Source organism: Lutra lutra, chromosome 9, assembly GCF_902655055.1.
Source record: "Lutra lutra chromosome 9, mLutLut1.2, whole genome shotgun sequence".
In the NCBI taxonomy this organism is placed as follows: Eukaryota; Metazoa; Chordata; class Mammalia; order Carnivora; family Mustelidae; genus Lutra; species Lutra lutra.
In genome coordinates this window covers 139,969,961-139,992,575 of record NC_062286.1, presented here as the reverse complement: position 1 = coordinate 139,992,575, position 22,615 = coordinate 139,969,961, and the positions used below count along the sequence as shown (strand labels likewise).

Here is a 22,615-nt window from a genome sequence, read left to right as displayed (position 1 = left end):
TCCTGCTCTGTGTAATTCCGTGCTGGAGGCTTTGGAAACAGCCGCTACTGTACGCTGCATGGCATGTAAGAGCCCTAAAACAGAGCAGGGAGGTGAAAGGGAGCAGCAAATCACGCCCCCTCCCAGGTCTCTGGTGTCTCCCCCTCGGCTCCCTGCATCCCTTCGGACCCCACAGCTAACCTGGACCCCTCCTGCCCTCTCTGGCTTACGTTCCCGTTCACGGCAGCTAAGGCTCTCTGCAGCTGGGAGAAAGTCTAGTAGCCACTTTTACATTTCTCTCTAAATGCTGCCGGACCGGGGTCCCAGGGCCCCCGTCAGGGGTGGTACAAACACCCCCGCAAGGCTCCCCGGGGGCCCGATGCCTAAGGTCAGGGCAGCAATCACAAACAAGCCCGGGAGGGTGGCAGGGGGACAAGGGGACGCTTTTCCCTGATGCTTGCCCGAGCTGAATGAGGTCTACCAACATCTGGCTCTCTAACCTTCTTCCCCCTCTAAAACATGGCCTCTGCCCATCAGAGCCTCAGTGCCCTGCTCTCCCTGCAGCTCCGAGGCCCCTGGACGTCCATCTGGCTCAGGCACCTGAGTTTAAGGAAAAAAACATCATTTTCAACAACGGGCTGTAGTGATCACTCGAAGCCCCGCCGCCGCTTTCAAAGCCGGTGGAGCAGAACCAGGCTGGCCTCCTCCTCGGGGTTAAAGTCCCCGCTCGCCCCCACACCAGGGAAGGGAGAGGCTGACTCCCAGCAGCTTGCTGACTTCTGTCCTGTGGGCCCTTCCTAGTCATCCCGCACCCCGGCGACTAACAGCGAGGCGTGCCAGACCAAGCCGGGGCCGGGACCCCGGGCTGCCGTGGGGCGGGGCGGGCGGGCAGGGGGGCCTCGCTCCCCCTCCCCGAGTATCCATCACCCTGGTGACAGGCGCGCTGCAGCTCGCGTCTCCTCCAGAGGTCCCTTCCCTTCCCCCGCCACAAGCCTCCTCTGTAAAAACCAAAAAACATCTTGTTCTTTCATCATAATTCGAGTGCTGTCAGGGAAAATGGCGTGGCTGATTTCTGCTGCTGTTGAAATGACCCTGTCGTTCCTCTTCTCTCATTTGCTAACGTGGTCCTTTCTCTGCCTGAAATCAGGCCCTTCGGGGATGGAAATTTTAGCTGGAAGCAGAGAGTTCCAAGCAGAATCCTAACCTTGAGAGGGTTGGGGGCAGGGGGGTGGGTGCGGAAATCGATGTTTCCAGCGGCCTCCCTCTGCGGCAAGGTGCGGGCGAAGCCGTGTCCACGGGCAGGACTGGTGGCGACAGCCACCTCCGGGCTCGGCTCCACACACGGCCCCTAATTACCAGTCATTGTCAGGGTGCACAATTCAGCCGCATGGGGAGGCCGACTCTCCCCGTGGACTTAGCAGAGGGGCAGGAGGAAGCCGTTGGGAGGAAGTCAATAGGTTCTGGAACCGGGAAGATAAAATCCGAATGCCGTGCACGCTCCCAGGGCGAGCGTGACTGTGTATGTAATACCAGCGGCGGCCTGCGTGTTTGCGTTTGAAATAAAGCTCGAATTTACACGCATAATGAGATGCCCTCCTGCCCCTCGCTGAGCACGGCCGAGCCACTGGGGGACACCCCCCCCCCCAATCAGGGACACTGCAGCGTTTTGGGCTCCCGTCCTGGCCATGGAGTCACCTCTTGTTTTGTGCAAACATCACCTCAATCCCCTCGGCCATCGCAGAACTTTCTGCAAAGAGCCTTGCCGGCGGGGCGCACGTCCACGTTGGAGAAAACAAAGGGCAGAAAAGAGGAAAAACCCAGGAAGGAGAGCAAAAAGAAGAGCGATGGAGCCCACGGCCCTGAGTAGCACCGAGCCCCGCCGCAGGAATCTCGGACATATGTTCAAATACGTATCATGTGAGGAATCATAATATTCATCCCAGCCTTCCACTGCGTGCGCCCCAAGGAAACGCGTATGTCAGGAGCTTTCAAAATTAGCTTAATTTCCTTTTCCTAAAGATCACACATCTTGGAAAGGCCCCTTCTGAGTTACACTGGGGAGCTTAATTGGCAGGCTTCCGGGTTTCTGGGAGGGTATGCTAATACCGAGCAAGTCAAAATGGCAATCCAGGCCTCCCTCAATTGAATCACTGGCTGTTAATGCAGCTCTAAGTACCTGGAAGCAAAGGTGTGAAATCCACCGAGTGTCACTAAGCACCCGGTCCTCCCGGGGCTGCCACACAGGGCAGTTGGGGGCTGCTTATGTAACATCCGGGCAGCAAGACTGCTCGGCCGCTGGGTTATTTGCCAGCCTGGCCTCCCACCTCCTCCCTCCTTCCCCCCCCGACCACCCCCGACATGAGGTTTTTTTTTCTTTTTTAAAAAAAGCAAAGCAACGATATAGCACTCAAGCCCGTCATTTCCTGACTGTTCTGTGTGTCATCACTGAGGACGCTGGAGGAAAACATGGGGCTTGTTATTATCGACCCGAGCTGGAATGAGTCAGGCACCTGAAGGCTTCAATCTGGACCTGACTTGGCCACTCAGATGCCCACCCACAACCCCCCCCCCCGCCACTGCCAAGCAGAAGCCGGGAAGGCACCCTGACAGCACCTGGAGAACTGGGGGAGGGGAGGGAGGGACCCCAAGTCCTGCAGGGTCACAAGTGAAAAAAGCCGATTCAATGAATTCGCTGCACTGGGGGGTGCGGGGCGGGGAGAATGGTGGGGGGAGCCTGGGACAAGGGGTGGGGAGGGGAGTCCACTGCTCAGTTGCCCCCTCCCCTATCCTTTCCCTAGGCCTCCAGTTAGAATTCCGACCGTTAAAAATGTGACTCCCCTCCTTTTTGTTTTCCACCGGCCTTGCAGAGCTCTTTATTAAAATGCAAATTTCCCTTAAGGGTAGCCCTGTAAGCCTTTGCCAGCTAATGGGATTAACTGAACCGAACACAGCCACCTGCGGGGAGGTAAGGGGGCCCGGGGTCAAGTCTCCGTTTCTCAAATATGCCGGAGGCTCATCTCAGAGGGCCCAGCACACAAAACACAGGAATCCCTGTTTCGGATCTCTTTCAAAGAGACTCTGAAGCCAGGGTTTGAGTCCCAGCTGGGGGAGCACCTGCTCACTGACTTCTCGTAGCCTTGATGCCCTCATCTCTGCCCATCATTTCTCTTGGGGTGGACAACACTTTGTTCGTGTCCTGGTAACGTGGCAGGATGGACAGAGCAGCAGCAGGCCAGCGCGGGAAAGCGACTGCCAGTGAACTCATACATTTACTGAGCTGGCGACTTGTCACAAGGGATGCTTTCAAAGTAACCTGGGCGACTGATTTTTCTGCGCGGGCAAGCAAGCTTCAGCTCAAGTCCTGCAAGGAATTTTCAGTCACACCGATGGCTCCGGCTGCCTCTCGGGTGCAAAGCGTTCAATGTTACAAACGGCGGGGGCCGAAACTCAACTCTGTGAATCTGAACTTTACTCCTGGAACAAAGACCAGTCCCTGTCATCTCGAGTTGCTGCCATTCAGTCCACGCAAAAGCGTGTCCCTGGTCTTATAGCTAAAAGCAAAGAATCTCTATCTGTAGACACACATTAAAAAATTGTGTTTTTATAAAAAGATCAGGTAGGTGCTGAGCATTACAGGAGGCCTACAGGTAAGATGCTCTTCCAAGAGTAACGCACAGATAAAAGTATTTGTTAAAGGAAAGCAGGAAATTAGTTCTGGAATTTGAGGTGTGTTTTCTTTCTACAGTGACTGGGAACTAACTGTACTACTTGCATACAGAATCTATCTGCATCAGAGAACAGGGAAAAGAGGCCCAAGCTCAGGGCCTAAGATGGAGGCTGCAGCTAAGATGGAGGGCAGCTCAGGGCCCAAGATGGAGGCTGCAGCTAAGATGGAGGGCAGCTCAGGAGCTAAGATGGAGGCTGCAGCTAAGATGGAGGGCAGCTCAGGAGCTAAGATGGAGGCCTGAAACTAAGATGGAGGCCTGCAGCTAAAATAAAGGACAGCCTAAAAGCTAAGATAAAAGCACTCTGCCTCCATCAGGACCTCTGGTAGCAAACTACGAGCACTTTCCCATCCCACCCTCAGAACAGGAATCCCACAGAAGATTCTAAGATTGGGTAGAAGAATTTAAGCCCATCCCCTGACAGTGTTTTGAGTCCTAGATCCCCGGCGGCACCACCTGGCTCCAGAAAGACCAGGGAGGAGAGAGGGGCTGACCAAGGGCAGTTGTTTACACCAGCCCTGGCCAGGCCTCTGCAGGTGCCTGGGTTACACCACAGGAGAAAGGGCTCTTGGAGTCCCAGAGAGGAAGCCTTGTCACCCCACTACAACGGGCTCCATCCCGGCCCACTTACAAAGTTGAGGCCTCAGACTGACATGGAAGTCCACATGGTTGTACCTGTCCAACACGGACACACCATTGTTTGTTCTGACCCAGGTCGTTCTGGCGGGTTCTCTGTGTCTTAACTATTAGGGTGCAATGATTTCATGGAGGCCCTGATTTGGCTTGTCCCACTAGCTTGGAGAAGTGTCGAAAGGTTTCTGAAGTCTTTTTTCACCATCTTTCCATTTGCTCTGAACTGTTCTCTCTCTCTGCCCTATTTCATTCCTCAGCAGAGACTTCCTGGGTTCGTTCTGATCATAAGACCATCAAAGGAAGCTGCAAGTCTTATACCTTTGTCTTCCCCATGAGGAAGGGCACATATTAGGCACTCGATATGTGGACAGTGAACACGTCAATGAATGAATGAATGAATGAAAATGCCCAAGTAAAGGCAGACTCACCGACCCGGCAAGGATTTCATCCTTCTGAGAGGCTTGGCAGACACACTGATGGCTACCGCAAGCTAAGAGATGCTACTAAAAAGGCAAAAAGGAAACAAAGCTATTTGGACATTCAATTTAACACCCCAATTAGGAGAACACTTATCAGTGAGGGAAAATGGGTACATATGTACCAAGAACCAGGCCGTATTCCATGCTCTTTGCCAAGTTGGACATAATTCTGCATATGAGGTAAACCTCAGATCTGCCAATAGTCAAGAATTTGAAAAATTAATTTGTGACAACTGTTTTCATTTGGAACCGTGATTTTCCTCCGCCAGGCATGTCATTTTATGCTAAATTCCCATTAAACACTTCCCAACAACCTTTCCCTTTCTCTGAAGAACAACCACGACCCCCCGTCCCCCTCAAGAATTCCTTAATGTCATAGAAGGCCCGTTTTATAAACATAGCTGTGGTGAGTCTCTTCTCTTGGCCATGGGGACAGCCACTGTTGTCCCCCCCACCCCACCCCTGGCCCCTAACTGACCATTTGCTAAGTCTCAGAGCAATACAAATTTAGGTCAAATCAATTAGTAACACATTTCTAACTCTTGGCACTTGGGAAGAGTGAGGACTTTTCCTCATGGAGAGAAGCTAAGACTTGAGAGCAAACTGAAGCACGCTGAACCCAGCAAACTCCCTTCTGCCTCTGTGGGCTGTGCTTTTTTCAACAAACAAACCAACCAGGGCAAAAATTTGGGAGAACCGGGGTCTCACCACAACAAATTAGGACAAGACTTTGATTTTTTTTTTTTTTTTCACTTGGGTTAATGAATAAAGCGCAGGACGGAGAGGCAGCTGACGAAATATTTTCCCCACTAACTCCAGGAAGCTGAAGGTCTGCTCTGCTGTGTTGTTCCTCGTTGGAGCCTGAGAGATTTTCATCTGGGTGTGATGGTCGCTCTCCACCCGCCAGCACAAAGTCATCAATCTTGTGTCTCCTCCTGCAGAACCCTGCTCCCCCTTCTTCCTCCCCCCATTCTTCCTCACTGAATAGAATGTCTCCCCTCTCTAATGAACATACCCAGGAGAATAAAACTTGTTTTTCCAAAAGGGGGGGGGGTGGGGGCAGAAGAAAGGAAGGAAGGGAGGAAGGAAGAACAAAAAAGAAAACAATGCCTATATTGGGTCTGGCCGGAGCCAAATTCTCGAGGACACCAACCTGTAAACTTCTAAGGGTTTCCTCAACATCTGAGATGTATACGTAATGTACAGGGTGTTTGCTTTTAACTTTAGGATTGCCTTTGTTTTGCTTTGAGTAATTATCGAATCAAAGAACTCACGAAGACTGGATTTTTTTGAAGGATGAAAAGATCCACTGTGTGCCAGATTTCTTAAAGCAAAACTGCCCCACTGAGTGGGGCAAGGCATATGAAAACGGCTTGGGAAATCAGGTTGTGCTAGAAGGGGCTTAATTACTAATTTCAAAAAAAGAGTCCAAAAATCGAACAATCACTGTAGGACCAGGAGAGTAATGTGGGGCGGCATAAAGGGCCCACTGTGGGCGAGAGAAGGCAGTGGTCAGAACTCAGGCTCTCTCTCTGGCATGTACCCCTAGGCTCCCAGGTCCTGCCCTACTCAGTGGGCTCCTGGCACCAACATCGGTTAGAGGATGATACCTCCCCCTCCCACTCCTGGTCAGGCCCTCAGCTGTGCTGGAAGCTCCCAGGAGGCTGGCAGCCCTCCAAGGGCCTGTTGCCACTGCCTTGACTTGCAACTCGATCCTCCCTTCTCCTCCCTTCTCGACTGGAAGTTCCCACAGGGCAGGCACTCTGTCTTAAGAGTTAAATTTACCCAAAGTGCCTTTTCTTTCTCTTTTTAAGACTTTCACTTGGTCTCGGTGTTTACGTTTTCACTGCCTTCTGCGCCTTCTTTCCTTCTGTCTCTCTTTCAACAATAAAGACCTGGCTAAGGGGAGTTGATTTTAACTTTGGGGTGGGGGGGGATCGTTCTCAAGCACTTCCGCGTTTCAAAAGCTCAGAGTAAAAACAAAGGAACGGGATTCAGATTCCTTTCCCCCTTTTTCCACCCCAATGGGAGGACAGAGCAAGCAGAAGTGGAAGGCACGATGGAGGACGTGGGAAAACCTCTAAGGAAGTGTGCGTGTGCGCGTGTGTGTTGGGGGGGTGGGTACAAGCACAGAGTGGCTTGCATGCTGTGGTTAATTCCCTCTTTAGAAACATCCATACATCTGGCTGAAGAACAGGAGATAAGGAGATGTAAAATCGGGGCAGGATAAGGGTGGGGTAGGGGGATTTCCTGTCATACTCTAAAGTCATTTTAACAATAAATACAACCTTCTGGAAGAAAAGGGGAAAGGGGACAGGGAAAGTATGGGGCTCAGATTCCCAGTCCTGTGGGCAACCTGAGTGGGGAGTTTGGTCACATGTGGGAGGCTCTGAGGTCCCCTGTCAGGAAAAGGGGTGTCTGTGTGCGTGTATGTGTTGGGGGGCTGGGGACACAGGCAAAGAAACCCATCAAATGAAAAGACCGAAGGCCCCCCAGGCCCTTAAAGCACAGAATGGCAGGAATGGTGTCAGAACTAACTCTCCTAGGGAACCAGGACAAAATGAGACCCCAACCTAAGATATCCCTGAAAGGTGGGGCTTTTTTCCGTTTGGACTTCCACATTCCATCTAGAGAATTCTAAGTGATCCCACTTCCTGCGAGCGAGCAAAGCCATTTTGAGCTCTCTGCTGACCTCTGGTGGGAGAGGAGCTCTACGGGTCCCAAAAAGGTGTTCTAAACAGGGGCTGCCCACCTGTCCTGTTCCCCAGTACCCCCCAAAATCCTGAGTAACACCCCCGGGGCTGCCATGGTCACGTGCCTTGGCCAAGGTTCAGGGCTGGAAGCTGGGAGGTGTGGGGAGAAAAAAAGAGCAAGAAAGGCTTTCAAGAAGCCCCAGAAGATTACGGGCTTAAGACAGGAATGTCGGAATAAACTTTGCTAACTTAAAAGAATTTTAATAGCAGGGTGGGGGAAGCTTTTGCCCGAAACTAACACATTTTATTCATTTCTTTGGACTCTTCAACTATAAAAGAGGGGAACATATCTAGGAATGGTGTGTGGAAGATAAGTTCTGCTGGAAAGGAATGAATTCCCATTGCAGGGATCAGCAGGGCCTCCCATGAGAAGCTCACGCTGCCCTTCACAGATGGATGACCTCAAGACTCATGAGGGGGTGTAAAGAAATGGCGAGAGGGTGCCTATTCTTTTTAGAACCAAGGAACATGGCCCTAGACGTTGTTAGCACTAGCTTCCCCTCGAGAAACTTGGCCTAAAGAAGGCAGAGGTGGCCCGCCCCACATCCTGAGGTGAAAGGTGGCGGGGGCGGGGCGGTGGTGTCCCACCCAGAGGCACAGAAGCCTCTTCATCAGCAAGTGTCTTCAGTGCACTGTGAGTTTGTGGCACTGAGGAGTAGAGAAGGGCTGAAAGGGGAAAAAACTAAAGTTAGCCCTGAAATCTCAGAGACCCTGACAAACCCAAGGATGCCCTTGTAAGTAGGGGAAAAAAAACAAACCAAATCAAAACAATAGGAATTCATCCTCAGCTAGTACCTTCTCTCCTAAGAAAGCATTGAGCGTCCATCCCAAATTCTACTCCCTCATCTCCTTGTATCTTCCCATATTGTCTCAAATGCTAACTCCTCCAGGAAGGCTCCTTGGGTTTCCCTGGTAGAAAAGGGACCTCTGCCCACTTCTGAATCTCTTTTCTAGCCCTTGACTGGGGTGGGAAAGATGCACCACTCACCTCTGCTTCTTGCAAGGATTTCCCAGAAGTGGGTACTCAGAAATTATTATTTACCCAAGGACAACAAATAGATCTAAAATTTCCTATACAGTCGGCCATTTTGGAAAGGACCCCTTAAAGGTTGCTTGTGGGGGTGGGGGGAGGCAGCGTACCCATGCTAACTAAACTTTGAGAACTAAAGTTTTAAAGTGAGGAGGACATCCCTCTCATTTTTCAGATGAGGGAAACTGGGACCCAGGACATTTGCCCAAGGTCCCAGAGCTGGTTCCCAGAACCATGGCGCGTACCTGGGTTAGGAATTTGGAGGTCACTGTGATAGTGTTTTTCTGTCCTGGCTAAGGTCTCCAGAGCCATTAGTTAAAAGTGACAGGATTTGTCCTCAAAAACCAATTGTTCAACTGAAAATCTTTAAAACTATCCCCTAGGCCTTGGGGGTGGGGCCTGTGTCCCAGAGAAAGGGGATTAGGGGAGGGGGATGCCCGGTGGCGCCTTGGGTGCAGCCAGGGAGTTTTGCAAAGGCAGGCTCCCAACAGTAAGAGCCGAGCGCCATCTGCCAGCCAGCCTGGAGCACTCTTGCTTTATTTCACTCTTTTCATTTCCCAGCCCCAAACAGTTGGGGAATCCCACCTCTTTCCCTAAAAACAAGCTATCTCCTGAGCCAAAGTCCCCCTAAAGTAAGAATATAATTGTTTAAAAAAATCTCAAAACTGAGGGAAAAGAAAAGGAAAGCCAGAAGGGAATAAGAATTCCCTAGGAGGCTGATTTCTGCCCCCACTTCTGAGCTGTTCGGACCTCTGCGGGGACAGCAAAGCCCCGATGGTCTTCTCCTTGACTTCTTCCTGCAGCATGAAAGATCACCTCCCAATTTGGAGCCTGCCTTCACATCTGAAGTCAGACCCCCACTCCCACCTCGGGGGAATCATGGTTTTAGGGCCAGAAAGTAAAAGAAAAATGAGTTCTCTGTCACCTGTCAACTTAAGTCTCAGGATAAGACATCTACAAGGGTTTTGATGTGTTCTACCCAGAATCATTTTTTCAAGCCCTGCCCCACCCCGCTACCTGGGGTCATTCATTACCTCTTCATACATCAGGCTGGACAAAGAGATACCACCAGGCTTTCTCTTAGACCACCCATCAAATTTAAGTCCCTCCCTTGACCATGGCAGGACCCCAGGACTACTCCTGCAGAATCATCACAAAATGAAGGCTTGTCAACACTTCTAAGAATCAAACTTTGGCCCTTTTCTGGATATCACTTGGCAAATTCATGGGATCCTTGTATAGAGCCCTAGAAACCACAAATGTTCCAGGAATGAGAATCCCCCACTAACCCCTAAACCAGTGCTGTCTTTCCACTGTCCTAGGAACCCCCAGGAAAGTTGGGGATCCTCTGCCCACCCCTCCCCCATCGTATCAGACTCTCTTCCCCATCAGGGCAATGTGGGAAGACAGCAAGCAATAATCACCATTAGCACGTCCCATGCCAAACCACCCCACTATGAATGATTTCCTAAGAGTGCTCCAGAATGACTGGATCCCATCAGGAAAATTTCCAAAGACTCCCACTTGGAAAGGGGAATCTTCCTTCAAGTGTCCATCTTAAAACCAGCCCTGGCCATTTGTGAAACAAAATGATCTAATATGCTTCCTTTTTAGCAGCAAGAAGGAAGAAATGAAAGCACACACAAATGTTTAATTATAAATAGCTATTAGTTTTCTGGCAACCAAACTTTAAAAAATTTTCCCCTAATGTCTGGCATCTGTTTTTGGGTTCCGTCTGGAGTCTTCTAAGTATTTCCTTGGAAGGATGTTGTACTTGGTCCCAGGCAAAATGTCAAAATCAACATTCAAAAAACATGACTTGGGTAATTTCAAGGATTCTGTAATAAGGATGTGTTAGTTAGGGGCATTGCACTCAGCTAAAGTCGAAACATATAAAAAATAGTATTTTTTAAAAATTTACATATCCAATGTGCACTTTATCGAACTAGTAATCACTTTCTACCCCTCACCCTAAAGTAATCCTAATAACAAAAGCAAAAGTGTTTAAATTCATATAGATGGCTGCGGGTGGAAACTAGTTATTCTCTTAATTTTTTTTTCCTTCTAGATTTTGTGATTGACTTAAAGATCACAAATTCCAAATGCTTTAAGAAAAAAAAACAAAAAACAAAAAAAACTTCGCTTACGTATCTTATACGGAGAATGTATAAGATCTAAGAGCTCTAGCAGAAGACCAGATGGGGACGAAAATATAAATATGTTGGGCTTAAAGTACAATAAAGAAGCAATAACGTCTTCTATAACGATTAACTGGGGGAGAGGCTGTTTAGGTGCAAGGGCCGGGGGGTGGGTCAGGCCACGGTTTAAAAATGAAATCATGATTTAGTCTTGTTACGATTATTACAAGAGATGCTGGTTACAGACTCTGCCCTAGGATGGAGGAGGGGGCGTTGACAATCTTACCCAAGACCAAGTATAAGACTCTTGATCAGGGAATGTCCTTGGATCATGACTTCTACTGGCACAACTATGTTTTGTTTCCCAAAGATCTTATTTTGCCTCTCTCAGGTAGTCATTGAGAGGCATTCCTTCCATGGGCGCCCACCAGCCCACAAGGTCACTTCCTGCCTTGAACTATCAGTTGCTAAAGGTTATGGGTCACTTGCATGCAGTTGGGTTGGCCCCTGTGGCCCTGGGACTCAGGTGACCCAGCTAAGAGCCTACGTCCTTGTGTGTGCGCAGACACTACCAATTAAAGGCTCCATTAATGTTTTGTGGGATACGTGCAAAGTGGGGCCCAGCCATCCCAGTGCGGCTGTATTTATAGCCACCTGAGTCCTAGCCCCGATTAGCCTGGCATCCTTCTCTCCCGCTGCAGAATGACTTAATTTAGTACACACCAGACAGACGGAGAATCCGCAGCCTGCTACAAAGGCTCCTAAAAGAACCTCTAAGTGGTAGAGACGATCATGTAAGGGTTAAAATCTATTTAAGCCTTGATTTATCCTGGCCCATTGATTAGCTATGAGACTGACTTCGTTAATCGGAGTCTTAGACCAATTCATTACTTACTTCCCTGGGATAATTCCCTTTTCTATTCTATTTAGGGTCATCTGGGTCACCTTCTTTTCCACAATTTTTCGGAAATTACTTCTACCCAAGAATGCAGGGTCACCACCACAGTGGCAAACATTTCTGACTGGTCATTAGTAACTGGAGTCAGGAACCTTCTCTCTGAAGATATCTTTTCTTTTTAAGGTGCTCGAGTTACGACACGTGTGCTCTCTACCTTCCCCAGAATTTGATATTGATGTGTTAGGGCAGTATGTTATCAACGGGGAAGATGCTGTCCCCCAGGGGACACAGTTCTGATAGTCACACTGTGTATGTACCTAGTGGTGGTGGTGGTGGTGGTGGTGTGTGTGGGGGTGAGAGGGTGAGAGAGAGAGAGAGAGAGAGAGAGAGATGGAGGGACAGAGATGTGGAGAGAGAGAGAGGGAGTTGGAGGAGAAAGAGATGGGCATCCAGTAGGCAGAGGTCAGCAATGCTGCTAGACATCCTTTAGAGCCTGTATGACAAAATATCAGTAGACCTATTAAGGAGGACCCTTGTGTTAGATATGGCCCTAAAATCCCACCACCTAGCCGACAGGGAGATGTCACCACTTAAAAAAAAAAAAAAAAAAAGAGAGGCTGGGTCTGACTAAAGCTTTGGGGCCTATGGATTGTGGGCTCTGTCCTGGGGTGGGGGTGGAAGTGGAGCAGGACCCTCCCCACCCCTGCTCCCTGGCCCCTTCCTCTCTCATTTAATCACAGATACGACACCTTTTTTCTGCCTTACACCGTCTCACCATCTAGTGGCCAACCTGAAGTAACAACTTACCCTCACCACCTCTGGGCCCCACTACAGTCAGTGACCCAAAAATTCACACTTGTGGGGAGCAGTGGGCGGGAGGACCCCTGAATGACAGATTTGATTTTCTTACTGTGTTCCTTATGCAACTTGTAGGCCTACTGGACCCATATAGTCAGAAGCTGTCAGGAATTAAGATGGACACTTTCCACGATCTGAGAAGCCCAAGAAGGCCAAAAAAACTCAAGGGACTGATAATAAATGAGGTTTCACTTTTTATAAACAAGGACCTCACAGGCTTTTGCTTAAGTCCTTCGGACACTAAGGAGTTACCATAGACGAGAAGACCGAAGGGGATGTGTTCACATGGTCCCGGGGAATTAAGTACCCAGACTCTTCCCAAGTGACACCATCAACTCTCTGTCATTTTCAGTTGGCCCAGGCTGCTGAAACAGGCCTTCTCGGCCCGGACTCTAGCATTGCCACTGGACTTCAGTTTGGGGCATTAACTAGGATGAGCGTTAGACCTTCTTTCCAAAAATCCTACAAACTTACCTGAACGCAGGCTCCCTGCTTAAAAAAAAAAAAAAAAAAAAATCCCCTCACAGTCATCGGCACACTAGCCATTGATCTGACGAAAGAAAAAACTGTTCTATTTAATAATTAGGAACGAGGAGGGAGGTGACAGAGTCTGTTGACTGGGGGAGGCGAGGGCTGTGTCAGTCAAGGGCCTCTAGGCGGCCCTGGCCTCCCTGGGAGAGGCCGCTGCGGTGTAGCGGATCACAGCGCTCCTTTGGAAGTGGGTACACGAGATCTTTCTTCCCATTATCAGCTCATTAAAGGCAGTTTAAGGTACTTACTCTGTCCCACACACCAAATGTGTGTGACAACGTCGGAAACGCTGACTGACTCATAATAAGTCTGGGATCAGATAACAATTTATACACCTCTCTCCTCACCCCAAATTGAATCATTAAGAAGCATTTAGTAAGATCTAATGTTCAAGTTAGCATGTGGGCAGAGCTCCACAAGTCTAAGGCTCCCAAAGTCTCCTGAGGTTTAACAAATTACCCTGTAGTTCAACTTGGGGTTTTCCCTCTAAGTGAGTACAACAGAAGCACACTCCCTTCGTTTTAGTGACTCTGTCACAGATCAGTTCCCTCACGTTCTTCCCGGGGTCCAGTCCCCAGTTCCTGCCCCGGCCACAACGGCTCTGGTAATTCTAACGTGAAAGGGGGGCACTGTGTGCTCACTGCTTGTCCGAGACCCAACTGAGCATGGGATGATCAACAATCATTAAACCTCAAACATTGCTTTTTCTTTTTGTTCTTACCCCATTCTTGGAGGTCTCATCTTCAGTCCCCACTGGCTGGACTGCTTCACCATCTGGCTGTTGGAAAGGGAAACTAAAAACAACTTTTTTTTTTTTTTTTTTTTGCAGGTATAGTAAACATAGGACAATTTGCACTCAGGTCCCTGGGTTCAACCAGGGTACAGAGTTGGTTTACAGATTGGAGGATAATATAAATAATAAAAAGAGAAGGAGGTAGAGGGGGTGGGGGATAGGAAAGGGGGATGGGGGAAACTTTTCTAGGACAAGTAAAAACAAGGTCTCTCTCCTCATCTTCTCTTGGCCACCGTCACTCCCCTGAGAGGGGCTTCACACAACCATAAATTTGGCAAGGTGTCATCTGTCTCCTGTTAGAGCTGACCCTTATCTATATAGTATGTACAAAGAGTGTATCTGAAACGTAGAGAAAGGATGGGTGCCTAGTACTTTGAGAATTTACAAGTTACAGTCTCATGGGGAATATAGAAAATAAAGAAACACAAACCCTAAATTCTTACTTGGAGCAGGGAGACAAAAGTCTAAGAAAGTTTCTAGAAACAATGGTAACCATATTTTGGGCACGGGCCTGTGCAGATACAGGGTTGAGAATTTCTAGAGGGTAACTTCACTTCTGGTATCTGGCCCTCTTTTTAGAGGAATTGTGGAAAAACAACAGCTCTTCCTCTGATTCTTCTGGAAATGCCCTTCCTCTCCCTCATTCAGAGGCTCCCTGGCCTAGCCCTGTGGTAGTTTTTATCTGGAGCCTCCCACCTGTCCCTTTCACTTTTAGAAAGGCCGCTGAGGATTTGCTGATCCTCCAGCAGGACTCTCAAAGAGAGACAGACTCGGGCTGATTTCCCACCCTCCCTGAAGAGGTCAAGGTCTCACGCCCAGGGTGACCACAGGCCAGAACAGGAACCTGATGCGATAAAACCCCTTTCCAGTCTAATTCAAGGAAATTTGTCAAGGAGAATGTCAGCAGAGGCATAGTCTCAGAGTCCTTGTTACTGGGGGACACCAGGGCTGGAGAGGGCTAATTATTAGACTGACTAATGCTTGAGGGTTTCACCGGGGGGACGGTGGTAACCTTGTCCTATCGATTGGCCCAGCCCTTCCTATGTTGAAAAATTGTGAATCTTCCTGAGAAATTTGATTCTGAAATGGACAAGCGGCTTGTTAATTTCACATTCCACTAGGAACCCCAGGAGGCACAAGATGGAGGTTTGGAAAGAACCCCTTTGCCACCAGCTCAAGAAATCAAGAAGTGTGGAAACCAATTTTAATTCTATTGAATGAAAGGCTATTTCTGTGTCTTCTAAAAGTTACTTTATGTAGAAGCATTGGGGTGCCACAGTTTTGCTGGGGGTGACAGTGAGTTCTATTTGGTGGGGAGCTGACTCTGGAAAATAGCAGAGGCGTGACAGCATGAGGAATTTCAAATCTAGGCAATCAGACTACCTTCTCTTAAAAAAATACACTTTTTTTTTTTTTTTTTTTTGCTTAATACCAACGTTCCTGCATAAAATCAAAGGTGATTTCTAAGACTATGCGCTAACTCTTGCTAAGCAAAGTAGGAATTAAGCCCCAACAAAAAGTAAGGAATACTTTTTTAAAAAAAATCACTGTGAAGAATATCAAAACAAGAGTGATTTTAATAGGGTTACTAGATGCAGGCCGGGATTTTAAGCCGTCTCCTCCTCTAACACTGCAAGTATAGGGAGCCAGGCACTGAAGCCCACTTTTTAGTATTATTGTCAATTATTATTATTTATTATTATCATTATCATTATTATTATTATTATTTTAGTGGAACACTGAGTAAAGAAAGCTTTAGACCCCACTGAAGAAAACCACAGAGGTTGCCTAAAGGAAACCTGTGGCTGAAAAAGAACAAAGCCCAATAAACAAACTAAGGCTACAGCGTTGGCAGATGAGTTCAAGCAAATGTGGAAACCAAATATCCCCCCAGCCATGACAGGTATGTCAGAAACAGGGGGCTCACGTGTCAGGTACGCTCAATGGACATTTATAACCGGAGATCTGCTGGGTCTGGCTATCCTTCAGAAAACAGAGGACTGTGAGACACCTGTCACTTGACAAGGGATTTGAAGAGCACGCCACACACTCACCATCGTGCTTTACATTTAAATAATGCTTTGTGGCCCATTACCACATTTTTTGTTAAGCACGGTCTTATCTGAGTTAGAAACTTTTGATTCCTTCACTTACCTCGAAGTCTTTGAGCAAAAGTTCCTTTAATCTCTGACATTTAATCTCTGAGCTCTCGGTTTATTTGCCTATGACATGGGGTTCTACCACATTTTTATTGCCCAAGGCTATTTCAAAGGACAAATGTGACTTAGATGAAAGGCTTTTAAAACTACAATAAGAATGTGGTATCATTATGCGTGATCATTCCTCTTACTGGTTACTATACCTGAAGGCAGTGAGGCCGTCCCTTTCAAGTCAGGAGGAGGTGTGTAAAAAGCCCAGGGACCCCACTTTTCTTTGCCTAATACCAATTTCCCATGATAGACATAATGGGGGCAAATTATAAAAGTGAACCTACTTGTATAGAAACCATTTTTTTTTTGAGAGAAATCTATGGGAAATTGGATTTTAAAAGGCAGGGAAGAATTTCGGCCTTCAAGAGGCATAAAATACTACTGGGGGGACAGAGAGGGAAAATCATAAAAGTCTCTCTTAATTCTAAAGATTCGGTGGCCTGATAAGCTACGCCTTTCCCATTGCACCACAAAGCTCAGTGGAGGCATTCTGAATATGGAAAAAATTGCTGTACTAAAGAAGAATTAGGGAAAAAAAAAAAAGCGCCTCTTCTGCATGATGGAATGCAATGCATCACTATTGTACCTGGTAGCATAAATAAATTATCATACAATTAATTGCAACTCACTGTATAAATAAAGTGTCATGGCAAGCTGGCTATTATTATCTATAGCATTTGCCTGCACAGTTTTAATAAAATGTAGCAGATACTAAAAAATTCTACTCTGCCTGCCCCCGCAAGTCTTAAAAAAAAAGGGGGGGGAAATCATACCCAAATTGGGTTTCCAAAAACATGGAAATGGTCTATTCTTGAACAGTTAAATAAGAAAAAGTCTTCGTCTCTTACAAATTCTAGAATTTTAGTCATGTTATTGATTATCTATCTATCTCCTTTAAAAAAAATTTCCCTATAATGTGGTTAAACTGTCTGGGCAATAAAAATGGAAACAGCACACACACACACACACACACACACACAGCTGTAAAGCAACAGATGAGCGTGCATGTCACAAATTAGTGACCATCTGAAAGCATGCTCTTTTGACCTGCATTTTCAGTGGTAGGAATATATGGATGTCTTGTTTTGTGTCAGAATCGGACTGTTAGCTAGAGGTCTTGTCCTAAATTTAAGTCCTCATTCTTCTTCTCCCCACTCCCCGTCAGTAGCTCAGACCCAGATGGGCTACCTTTCTTGTCTCTTTGCCAAATGAAGGCTGGTCGGAAACGAACCGTTTTCCCAAACCGCATTACGGCAGCAGGTAATGCCAGCTGTCCTGGCTCAGGCTCATGTCTCAGATGCCTGAGTTTTGGTCTTCTTGACCAGAGACTCCCTGAGACTCCCTGAGAGCAGAGTCAGGGCAACTGCAGGATGACCCCAGCAAATTTCCTTTTATTGAGGTTAATTTTGCACTCTGTACACAAAACAAGGGTGAGCAAGGTAAACCTCTAATATTCTCAAGGCTTGGCCCCAGACATGGACTGATAGTTTGCTGCAGGGTGGGCATAATCTGTGGTTTAAGCCCCCAGTCCTGATTTAAGTGGACTGTGCTTTCCAAACCCCCCACCCCCCAGAATAGAGGACTCGAGACACGGCAAAGGAGACTAGTGGAGATCTGCTGGGAAAGCCTCATGTCCCAAATGAGACAACAGAGACTCCAGCAAGTAAGGGACACTGCCAACTAGGGGGTGAGTGGACACTGTCACCTGGCTTCCTGTCTGTATCCATTTGTGTCCCCTCCCCATCAGAGGTCAGCGTCCTAGAACTAAGCTCAGAATATTGAAATGGGACTGTTATGGCAAAAGCAGTTGCCTGCAGGACAACAGTGCATTGTCATCTAAGGCTCTGGCTATAGTAGGGTTGGAACATCCCAAATTTAAAACTGCTTCCCTTCTGTATGTGATTAGGAAAACGATGACATCATTATTTCCCCATGTGGGTGTCACTAAAATGAGCGCCATGTTTTAAACTGTGATTTGTGAAAGACACACATGTCACAGAAGCCAAAGGTTATTATCCATAATGTCATTACTAAAAAGCATCACACATTATAAAATATTTAGCCAACAAATGTAGCCCAGCTTTAGAAATTGTGATCTTTAAATCCCTTGAAAGGTTCTAGAGAGTGAAATAAAGAAATTAAGATTGTGGAGGTTCACTTTTCAAATTTTCATTCATGCCACACATTTAGACACTTGTTAATTGCTGCTTTGATGGACTGTGGCACAAGGAGCCAAAGCCTCATATGGGAGCCAAGGCCAGGCTGGAGGAGGGGCAGTGGGGGGAGTGGGAAGGGCCAGAGAGGCAGGGAGATGGAGAGGAGGAGGGGGTTGGGTGGGTGGGGGGAGAGAGTCCTAGAGGGGCCAGAGGACACCTAAAGGTGGGAAAGATGAAGACAGAAGGAGGGGAAGGTGGAGGGCCGCCAAACGTACCAGATGTGGTTATGAACACAAGACCATTTTAATTTCTTGGTATCCCAAGTCCATTCAAAGAGGATCTTACCTTTGATCCTCTCTGCCCCAGCTAAAGCTGTTTGAAAAGATTCACATGCAAACATTTACATATTTCACAAGTCATGGTCAACAGTTTTACCACATTTCGTCCATATACTTAAAATACACTGGAAACATTTTTAAAAAAATTTTTATTTTAATTGCATTTCGAAGACAAGACCGCATTCCACTCCCAACGCATAACAGTTTTTTTAAACCAAGCCCCTCCTACTGTACTCTTTGTAAAAGAAATGATTGGCTTACCTCGGGCTCTTCCCTAGGAAAAAAATTATTTCATATTTTTTTAAACACAGCCACGCCCACCCTCTTGGAACCAGCCCCATGTAGGTTTGGATCCAGACCTGCCTGTAGCAGATTAAGAGTGTTTTTCCCCCCTCCTCCCACCATCCCCCCAACAGGTGAGCTGAGTGTGTGCAGAATACTGAACGCATGTGTGTAGCCCCGACGCCCCAGATACCTGAGTGTCTGGTTTTTCAACCGTAAAGGCGGGAGGGTTTGGCGAACGAATGAGAAGTGAGGAAACGCTTAGCGCAAAGGGAAAAAAGAGAGAAAGACATACAGAAAAAAGGTTATGGAGGCCAGCGAGAGGCGGCCCCTCTCCCCCGCGCCAGCAGCCCGACACACTCCCCGAGATGTCCCACCACCTTCTCCTCCGCATTTTTCGCGCCGCCCGCTGCAGAGCGCCCGCGCACAGGTACCACCAGAGTGTGCAAAACACGGAAAGTTTTTGCCCGCGCCATGGCGCAAAACACAAGACAGCCCGTTCCCCAGTACGAGTACACAGTCGGCGGGTAATCTGGGGGTGCCAGGGATGCGAATTGGGGGACACTTGAGCATATCATGCACAGGCGGACACAATATGGACACCAACACACACCAACGACAAGCTGTCTGAGTCCAAGCAGCAGTGCCAGGCGAGGCAGGGGCGCACCTTCCCCAACGACCCCAGCCCACCACGGCCCCAACCGGCCTAGCCTGGGGAACCCCGGGGCCCCTCCCCGGCAGTTCCTGGCTCACCTGAAGCCCCCTTCTTTCTTGCCGGCCCCCACCCCGGGACTGGGGGCATCTTACGGTCGCTGACGCTGGCTTGTCCAGCCGGAAACGACCCTCAGTGTTGCTCGGCACCACTTTTCTCCCTGGAGGGCACATACTTCGACCACCCAAGCCCAACCGAGGTCCCCTCCCGCTCCCAGGGCAAAGTTAGGGCCCCTCACTGGAACTTTCTAGCAGTCTCTTCCCGCCTCGGCCTGGACCCCCCCCCCTCCCGCCGCCAGGCCCTGAGCTCCACCGGGCAGCCCTGCCACCCCCTCCCGGGATCCCCCGGCAGCCCTGCTCCCCGCGGGCAGAGTCCGCCGCATTACCTAGAAGCAGCAGGCGGTGCGTACACATGTACCCCATCTTTTCCTCCTGGAGTTGTTTGTCGATGAGCTTGCTGCGTTTCTTCTCTGCGCGCTTCTGGGCGCGCTTCTCCAGGACTTCCTTGCGCATCTGTCTGCGCTTCTCCGCCAGGGGAATCTTCTTGACCTTGGGGCTGTGCGAGGCTTTGGGCTGGGGGCTCTCGGATCGGCCGAAGCAGCCCCCGAAGGCCTGCATGAGGAAGTTGCGGAGCAAGTTGCGCCGGGGCTTTCGGCGGCGGCGATTTCGCCGGGGCTGCAGCCAGCGGCGGCATCCGGAGGTCCCATCGTCAGACTCATCGCTGCTGTGGTCGTCGCTGCTGACCGACCCCTCGTCGTCGTCGCGGCTGCGGCCAGACCTGCCCCGCCAGGCAAATGCGCGAGTAGGCTGCGGAGTAGGCGGATCGGCAGCCTGGATCTCGGGGCTGGGGGGTCTAAGGAAGCGGAGCTTGGGTCGGGCTCCAGACGCAGGGGCGGCAGGGGCTGCCCGGGCGGCAGGAGCAGCTGCCCCGGCGGCTGGAGCGGCTGGGGCGGCTGGGGCGGCTGGGGCGGCTGGGGCGGCTGGAGCTGCCCCGGCGGCTGGAGCGTCAGGGGCGGCTGGGGCTGCCCCGGCGGCTGGAACGTCAGGGGCGGCAGAAGCGGCTGCCCCGGCGGCTGGAGTGTCAGGGGCAGCCGTGGCTGCCCCGGCGGCTGGAGCAGCAGGCTTGGCCCCGGCGTCCGGGGCTCCGTCCCCCGGAGAGGGGACTTTTCCTCCTTCCGCAGCAGCTGCGGCTGAGCCTCCTTCCATCTCGGCTGCTTCTCCCTCAACTGGGGGTCTCTCTCCCTCTGCTCGCTCTCTCTTAACTGGGGCTCGGGAGACCTCGATGGGCGGGCCGTCAAGCGCGATTGGGGGGCTGTCCATGTTGACGGGAGCGTCGTCGACCCCAACGGGGGCGCTGCCAATCTCGAGCGGGGGTCCGGAGATCTCCATCGGGGGGCTGTCGCCCGCGAAGTGTGGAGGAGATCTGACAGCCTCTCGGGATGGGCTGCCGATGGCGGCTGGGACCCAGAGGGGGGGCTCGTTCGCGGCGGGAGCGAGGAGGACCGCACTCGAGACCGCGGCTGCCGCGGACTGGCCGCTGCCGCCGCCGCCGCCGCCGTCGATTTGTGGGATAGCTCGGGGGAGCCCAGGGGGTGGGCTGTCGTCCCCAAAGGCTGCTCCATCAAACTCAAATGGCATAGCCTCCTCAGGGGGAGGGCTGCGGTCTCCTCCAAAGTCTGTGTTTGCAGGTCTGAGAGCTTGGGGCTCCTGGGGAGGCGTGCTAAAGACCCCCGCACCTGGGCCTCCTGGAGCGAGGTCTGAGACCTGCAGGGGAGGCTGGCTGCCACCTCCCTGGGCAGGCTGCTCAAACTCAAAGGGCATGGCTTCTTCAGGTGGAGGGCTGTAGCCTCCCAGGCCTGGTTTGGCATCACCGAAGGCTCCGGGCTCCACGAGCGTTGGGCCAAAGACCTCCAGGCCTTCACGGGCCCCAGAGGTGTCTCCAGGCTGCTCCGGGGTAGGCCAGAAGCCTCCTGAGCAGGGCTGCTCGACCTCGAAGGGCATGGCTTCCTCAGGAGGTGGGCTGTAGTCTCCATGGGCTCCTGCTTCCTCGATGGCCTCTCCCACGTCCTGGAAGTTGGGCCTGGAGACCTCTGGGGGTCCACAGGCCTCGCCTTCAATCTCGAGGGGGATGGGCTCGCTGTGAGGCGGTTCGGTCTCCATCTCTTCGGCTGCGCCAGGCCCAGGACTGGGGGCAGCTGCCCCTGGGGCCTCCAAAGATGGTTGCTCGGACTGTTCCCCGAGTTCAAGGGGGATATCGCGTTGTCCTGACATATTATTGCCGTCGAGGCAGTTGCGCACGCCCATAACACGGTGGCGGACTCTTAAAATAAACTTGGGGCCCCGTAAGACGGAGCACCCAACCGAACTAGGGTGAAGAAAAAAATTTCCAAAAAATTCGAAGTACTAGCTAGAAAGTTCTCCAACCTCACTTTCCAACCCTCTTGAGGTCAGGGGGTTCAGGGCCTCAAACCCAAGACGGTCGCAGAAGCAACTCTATTGTTGCTGGTGGAGTCTTGGCTCCTTCCTGGCCACGTTTTATCCCCTCAGGCTGCCCCCTGGCCCCCCCTTTGGCCTGCCCTTGTCCCCTCCTCTCGCTCTCTGCTCCAGGCCAGCCCCGCCTGCTTGGATCTGAGGAGCGTGCCGATTCGGTCCGAAAATCGCTGGTAGTGCTCGCTGTCTGCCGCCAGAGGACGCCGGCCCCGGTGCCCAGGCGGCTCCGGGAGCCGGATCCTGGCGCCGGTAGCCCCGGACTTTGGGTAAGGGGGCTGATGAGCGCAGGCCTCGCAGGGATGTTTTGGCTCCTTCCACTCCTCTCCCTGACTGATTTGGAGTCTTTCTCCTCTCTTATTATCCCCTGGCCAGAGAGAGAGAGCTCTCCTGCGTTGCGGGACACGTGACGCAAGACGTGGGCCCCGGGCTGCTTGAGCGCAGGAGCTGAAACCCTCCCTCCCGGACCCAAATGACTCTCCTCGGGGGGGGGGGGGGGGGGGACTGCAGGAGGGTTTCATCACCTCAAGATACCCCTGAGCCCCTGAGCCGCGGCCCCCGGACCCGGGCAGCCTCCCACCTTAAGCTCCAAGTCCGGAGTGCAAGGCTTTGGG

The 22,615-nt window shown here is 50.5% G+C and overlaps 1 protein-coding gene across 1 annotated transcript in view; it reads right to left on the bottom strand.

The window, feature by feature from the left end:
- LOC125108177 (guanine nucleotide-binding protein G(s) subunit alpha isoforms XLas-like) overlaps positions 1-21,833 on the bottom strand; it is a 53,906-nt gene extending 32,073 nt beyond the window's left edge. The window contains 3 exon segments of the mRNA XM_047743617.1: positions 19,557-19,604; positions 19,607-19,675; positions 19,901-21,833. Of these exon segments, the coding sequence (XP_047599573.1) occupies positions 19,557-19,604; positions 19,607-19,675; positions 19,901-21,818 (2,035 nt within the window). The 5' untranslated portion in view covers positions 21,819-21,833.
- Between the last annotated feature and the right edge of the window lie 782 nt (positions 21,834-22,615).